Raw genomic sequence first — 7,246 nt, 5'->3', positions numbered from 1 at the left:
AGGCACTTCCACTCCCCGGGTTGGGGGAACTGGAAAGTTTACGTGTTTCTTCCACAGTCCCCGGGTGCAGTTAGGAGAGGAGCGGGTGCACCGGACTGCCCCTCCAAAGAAGGCTCGTCTTCCCCAGGGGCCGGGCCCAGGACCTTCCACTTTGGAGGAGAAAGAAAGTTGGGCGGGAGCGGGAAGGCGCTAGAGTGCGGGGTGATGGGGCGGTAGGGAAGTCGGGGCCCCCGGGCTGCGCGCGAGCCGGGGTGGAGTCAGTCGCCGGCCGCGGCGTCAGCGTTTAAGATGCAAATCGATTCCCCGCTCCACCACCCCCTCCCGCCCGGGGAGCGAGGCTCCGCCGCTCCGCAGCCGCCCCCGCCTCCTGCGCGCCGCGGCGCCCCGGCGGGCGGCTCTACTTAAGCGGCGCGCCGGCTTCCACCCGGCACTCCCCTGGAGCGCGCGGGCGAAGCGGGCGGAGCGCAGCGGGGCTCGCGGGGGCGCACAGCGGCGCGCTCGCCTCGTGCGCTCGGCTCCGCGCGGCTCTCGGCGGCGGCCGGGGCGCAGGCTAAGCGAGCGTCCGGGAAAGGCAGCGGCGGCGGCCCGGCCATCTCTTGGCCATGGCTCTGGCCGACAGCACTCGTGGATTACCCAACGGGGGTGGCGGCGGCGGCGGCAGCGGCTCCTCGTCGTCCTCGGCGGAGCCGCCGCTCTTCCCCGACATCGTGGAGCTGAACGTGGGCGGCCAGGTGTATGTGACCCGGCGCTGCACCGTGGTGTCGGTGCCCGACTCGCTGCTCTGGCGCATGTTCACGCAGCAGCAGCCGCAAGAGCTAGCCCGGGACAGCAAAGGCCGCTTCTTTCTGGACCGCGACGGCTTCCTCTTCCGCTACATCTTGGATTACCTGCGGGACTTGCAGCTCGTGCTGCCCGACTACTTCCCCGAGCGCAGCCGGCTGCAGCGCGAGGCCGAGTACTTCGAGCTGCCCGAGCTCGTGCGCCGCCTCGGGGCGCCCCAGCAGCCCGGCCCCGGGCCGCCGCCGCCGCACTCCCGGCGCGGGGTGCAGAAGGAGGGCTCGCTGGGCGACGATCTGCTGCCGCTCGGCTCCGCCGAGCCGGAGCAGCAGGAGGGCGCCTCGGCCGGGGCGCCGTCGCCCACGCTGGAGCTGGCTAGCCGCAGCCCGTCCGGGGGCGCGGCGGGCCCGCTGCTTACGCCGTCGCAGTCGTTGGACGGCAGCCGGCGCTCGGGCTACATCACCATCGGCTACCGCGGCTCCTACACGATCGGGCGGGACGCGCAGGCAGACGCCAAATTCCGGCGAGTGGCGCGCATCACGGTGTGCGGCAAGACGTCGCTGGCCAAGGAGGTGTTCGGGGACACCCTGAACGAGAGCCGGGACCCAGACCGGCCCCCGGAGCGCTACACCTCGCGCTATTACCTCAAGTTCAACTTCCTGGAGCAGGCCTTCGACAAGCTGTCCGAGTCGGGCTTCCACATGGTGGCGTGCAGTTCCACGGGCACCTGCGCCTTCGCCGGCAGCACCGACCAGAGCGAGGACAAGATCTGGACTAGCTACACCGAGTACGTCTTCTGCAGGGAGTGAGCGCCCCGCTCCGCTGGCGACTCAGCGCTCCCGTTCCCTCCTCTCCTTTTTGCCCTGGAGGGGACTCTAGATTCCCCCTCCGACCCACCGCGTTCTCGCGTTCCCCGGTTCCCCACCTCCCGTAGACCCACTGCCCCCTCACTTTGCAGGCTAGAGCCGCAGAGCCTCTGGGCTTCTTGTCTTCTCCGGACCCCACTGAAAGAGCCCAGACGAACCCCCCCCACACCCCATGTTTCCTCTGCCCCCGGCCCCAAACCAGCCCTCCCCCCGAATTGTCCTTCAGGCTGGATCCAGTGGGGGGTGGGGCAGCGTGGCCCCGAAGTCACCGAATAGCCGGGAATGACTGAATTGTCCCGACCCTGATTGGACCCTGTCCACTTGTATAGAAGATTCCTTGAAATCTTCTCAAAGCCCTGATGACTCACTCGCGGTTTAAGAAATTTGGTAGCACTCTGGGAGTAGTTTAGTTTCGAAAGGTCATTCATTACGCAGTCTTTTGACCTTCTTTAAAGGTAGAGTTTTAGAAGGCTGAACGGAGGACTCCGGAGCGGGAATGAGTTCAGTGACTCCACGTGAAGAAAGTTCTGAACGGTTACAGGTAGAAGTAGAAGAGTCTCGTGCTGGCTCTATGGAGGAGCCTCTGGTTTCCCTGCCGATTTAAAGATCGCCTGTGGCTTAAACTTGCAGGAAGTTCCCCTCCTGCCTGAGGAGGCACCCTTTCTCCTGGGCTCAGCGCCCGAAGCTTGACATGGCAGCCTTTATTGGCAAGAAGGGGAACGAGGGCACGACAGCCCAGGTCACCAAGCACTGCTGTGCTGCAGACGGAGCTGGGTGGTCACGCACGTCGTGGGTGTTAGGAAAGCCCGTGTTCTTGCAGTGAATGGCGCGGTAGTACCTTAGCTCTTAAGACTTAGGGGGTAGGGTGGGGAGGGAGGAAGGAAGTTAAGAGGGGTGGGAAAGGGGGGAGCAGATACACTCATTTATTGTTTGACAGTTGGAAGTTTGTACCATCCGTCTGAGTACATGCACATTAACAAAATGCACACAAGAAACAAGCAGAGCGTTTTGTAAAGATCAATCACAGATCTCCTCTTACCTGGCAGTTGATGGAACTAACTGTTTTGAGTCCTAAACTTAGAAGTTGCTGATACTTATATAACCTAACCAAAGAGTTACCCAGTAGGGTTTTAGGTTTTGAACTTTTATTTTCTTGTTGATTATAAGTCCTGCTTTTAAAATCTATTACCTTGAGCAAAATATGTTTGAGTTACTTGGATTTAGTTTTCTTATTAAAAAATCCTTATTTTCTCCAAGCCCAGCCAATGTTGACTTCTGGGCAAACCTGAACATGCCCTTTTGATGCAGGTGGTTTGAAGTGAAGGTGAGTCTTTCCAAATGACAGAGCTGTGGAGAAGTAGAAATGCTGAGGGCTGCCATCTGTAGATAACTGGAAAGTGGGAATATTTTTAAATGAAGGCAGATAAGCACTTCAGAGTGAGCTGAGCAATAAAATGGTGTCCCAGGTAAATGCAGCTGGAGCAGGAGGAGACCTGGTTGCCTTATACCTTTACTCTACCATGGAATAAATCCCCACTGTGTATCCTATCTACACTGTAAGTGAAGGGAAATGAATCCTTGTCTTTCATGCTGTGAGGCTCCTTTGGATATTCTGTGATTAAGGAGAAGCCTTTCCTTTTTCATTTGTTTCAGCATCATTCTCTGAAGTATGTTTTTAAAAGATTTTGTAAGAGTCTTTTCAGTGTTGAATTTAGCGCTACTTTTTTCTTCTTTTTAAAAATGAATCTTGTACTGTATCTTCCTATATGTCCGTAACAGATGTTAAGAATTGAAACAGTTTTATTCTTAGTCTCATGTGATCCAGTCTGTATATATCATATATAAACATTTTACACGAATCATTTAGTTTTTTAATTCATTTACTAAATGCTATAAACTTTCCTGTATTTACCCCAGTAACTTGCATCATATGGTGTATATACTAAAGCAACATGCTTTGATAAGTTTCTTATATCCTTGTCTATGGGGAAATTAGGTTAGGAAAAAATGCATAATTATAAAGCTGCATTTGCTCCATTTTTGCTTGGCTATTAGTTGTATTCTAATATGTTGATTAACTATCTTTGTAAACCAAGGTACCTGTATTTTTAATCCACTCATTCTTTTCTTTTTTTATTGAGGGAGAGAAGGACTTGAGATGTTTTCACTGGAGGTTCATTTTTAGAAAAGTAAAGTTAGCTTTATATACAAAGACTGTAATTTTAAAGGAAGCAGAAACAAATTCAGGAAGTCATATTTGCTGGTGTTGAGCATGTTCTCGGACTAGGTAACACATTAGAACATACCCCTGTTTCAGACCTGAAATGATTTAGGAATGTCACCCACTGGCCAAAAGTGAGTATCCCAGAGATTTCTGTACCCCATGTGGTCCTCTGTATTGTGCAACAGAAAGCATATAATTGAGAACATCTTGGGGACAGATCAAAGCCACTGACATATGGCAAGACTGAGCTTCTGATTTTCCTTGTTAAATCTGCTCAACTCCAGGAGTCACGGGAAGCTGCTCAAGTTTTGTCTCTGCTACTCAAGTCTAAAAAGTTTAATCTTGTAAAACTTTGAGTTGACTGTTCCACTGCTTGGCAAAATTTTACTCCTTCCAGACATTCCCGATGGCCTGCAGGTCTCTCCTACTTCTTCCGTTAGCTGAAAAACTGGGAATTGAACCGTTAGAGACAGTAAACTGACTTCTTTTATATGATGACTGTCCTCTCTAAAGTTGGAAGTTGATACGTGAAAAATTCTATCTTCAACCCAAAGTAAAGGCTGGATAGGAAACTCATGTTTCCCTTCGGTGGACACTGTAACTGAGGTGAGATGACTTGGCCACTGCCCTTTTGGGTCTCTTATTCACCATGTGCTTTGAGCCATGGAAGGACCCTTAGTGGTCTACATCGAGGGCTGGGGTGTTGATTGTCATCTGTAGGTTGGATGAGATTCTGAGGGTACGTGTGAGTAAGCCCTCCAAAGACATTCAGTAACTTGGAAGGGTGTCATAAATTATTCAGAAATTATGACTGCATTCATCTGACTCAGTGCAGTATGTATTTACATATGTAATGGCTCAATTACCATTTGGTCCATAAATACTACTGAGATTTTAATAACAAATTTAACTTTTTGAAAAAGAATAGTTGACAGTGGTGGTTAGAAAAATAGGTACCATGTCCAATGCTTTTGCACCAAGTGTATGACAAATTGTCTGTTTTTTAATACATGTAGAACTGTGATCCATGTTCATTTTAATTTTTCACATGTGTTTAGGAAAATACCCCTTGAATGTGTGAAACAAATTTTTTCCCTTTCAATACGATTCTTATTCTTGTGTTTTATTTGGTTTTGGTGTTGATAGCAAAGTAACTTGTATTAATACTAGCCCAAATTGTCTTCTCTTTCAAACCAGATCTGTATAAATAATATAACCTGTTGCTTCTCTGGGGAAATGCATAATCTGAATTCTCAAACAAAATGGGCAACTGGCAGTGCTCATGATACATTTCCATTTTTATTAGATTTTTCCTTGTAATGTTACTGCATTAAAGCCATGTAAGTTGAAGCTTTGATAATTTTTTACTTTTCAAATTATGGTAAATTCTAATCTAATACTCAGAAAACAGTTTTGTACTCCACATGAAAAATGCTAAATGATAGTGCAGGTATTTAGAAAAGTATTGACTGGGATTGAATTCCCTAAGAATTTCTTTTATAGTCTAAATCATAAGTACTTTACTCAATTGACTTAAATTTTTTATTGTAAACTGAATGTTTTTATTCTAAACCTACCAGAGTAAATTCTTTGGATTTTTTTCCCTGTTTTTCCTTATTATAACTCATTTAAAAACTGAAGTAGTTTTCTTAGATGACCTAAATCTCTCTCTTGAGAAATAAAATATTCTTCTGTTTCCAGTGGCTATGGTACCGAAAATAAGCCTTCCTAAAGCCAGAAACATGCTATATTATGTTGAAGTTAACTTTTCTTCGTCACAATTTTGGACAACAAACAACTAAAAGGATTAATGTTTGAAGATTAATATTCTCTACTGGGACCCTTGAAACTTCGATGGAAGAAATTCAACCAGAATATTTATGTTACAGTATAATCTCCTGTGGTAGGAAGCTGAACTAGTTGATCAAGAATTCTTGTCACCTTAGACATTTTGTGATTTTTTTCCCCAAGTTTTTTTTTTAAAAAAAAAACATGTTTTGAGGTATGTGGACATAATTGTAATGTAAACTATTATACAACTGTCTTTGTGACTTCATAGGCAGGTGAATTTTGCTATTACTATTGAATACAAATGACAATTCATTTATGATCGCTCAAACAGGATTTGTGACATTTAATGACAAAGGTTATAATATCCATTATGGATGTTAATTTTGAAGTTATAAATTACGTGTTATTTAAGTTTTTCTGGGCATCTTAAAAACTCTTATCTGGGAGATGATGTAAGATTCCCACAGAGTTACCTGGGATTATGAAATTGTTGAACATGTTATGTGCTCAGTGATATGAATCACTGAGCTATTTCCTCAGTGATTGAAGGAGAAAGGGGGATAAAAATCATCGTACAATTACCAGACTTTCTAACAAAACAGAAAGCCAAGGAAAGAACAGTCCTTCTATATTTTAAAAACTGACGAAGTTCTTTTCAGACATGCCCAAACTTAAAGTGAGAATTTCTTCAACTATCTAAATACTCTAGAAATTTTGGTTCTCTCTGTTCACAACCAGTTGTATAACAGAAATACTGGATACTGTTTTCCTCCCTGTGTGTGAAGTAATGAATCATTGATTATGTGACTTGTTATGTATTCTATTAAACACTAAAGAATAAAACATCCACTCCTTTAATTATTCCTCTTGGCTCCAGGGTATGGACTGGCTCAAACACTGGTCTATTTCATTTAAGGGGCACTCTGAATACTGGAACGAGCATACGTGGATGCGTGCATGCTCAATCACTTCAGTCATGTCTGACTTTGCAACCCTATGGACTGCAGCCTGCCAAGCTCCTCTGTCCATGGGATTCTTCAGGCAAGAATACTGGTTAGTTCCTGTTAGTGGCTCAGTCGTGGCCTATGCTTTGTGACCCCATGAACTGTAGCCAGGCTGTTGTGTCCATGAAACTCCAGGCAAGAATACTGGAGTGGGTTGCCATTTCCTTCTCCAGGGGATCTTCCCGACCCAGGGATCAAACCTCGGTCTTACGCATTGCAAGCAGATGCTTTACCGTCAGCCACCGGGGAAGCCCCAGGAATACTGGAGTGGGTTGCTATCCCCTCCTCCAGGGAATCTTTCTGACCCAGGGATCGAACCCGAGTCCCTTGCGTCTCCTGTCTTGCAAGAGGATTCTTTACCTCTGAGTCACCAGGGAAGCCACTTAAATACTGGTAATGCTTCCTAAATTATTGTGAAGTTAATGCCATCAGAAGCGCACCTCCTCGGAAATTAGCCAGCTGGGCTAGGAGAGAATGGGCCTTTTCCCCAGAGTTTTTTGTCAAGAACCCCGGTTGTCAAGGTGGTTTGGTCCTCAGTGTGGAGGTTAAGCCCTTCACAAACATTTTCTTTGACCACAGTCTTG

At 47.2% G+C, this 7,246-nt stretch overlaps 1 protein-coding gene across 1 annotated transcript; it reads left to right on the top strand.

Annotated features, from left to right (window-relative positions):
- The first annotated feature begins 454 nt into the window (after positions 1-454).
- Positions 455-6,512, top strand: KCTD12 (potassium channel tetramerization domain containing 12). Its single transcript, XM_065902123.1, has one exon. It carries the CDS (start codon positions 603-605, stop codon positions 1,584-1,586), a length of 984 nt encoding a protein of 327 aa, XP_065758195.1. The 5' UTR covers positions 455-602; the 3' UTR covers positions 1,587-6,512.
- The last annotated feature ends 734 nt before the right edge of the window (positions 6,513-7,246 follow it).

The sequence above is a fragment of the Muntiacus reevesi genome, chromosome 11 (genome assembly GCF_963930625.1).
Source record: "Muntiacus reevesi chromosome 11, mMunRee1.1, whole genome shotgun sequence".
Taxonomy (NCBI): domain Eukaryota; kingdom Metazoa; phylum Chordata; class Mammalia; order Artiodactyla; family Cervidae; genus Muntiacus; species Muntiacus reevesi.
Note: the sequence above shows the minus strand (reverse complement) of the source record. Positions and strands in the feature narration are given on the sequence as shown.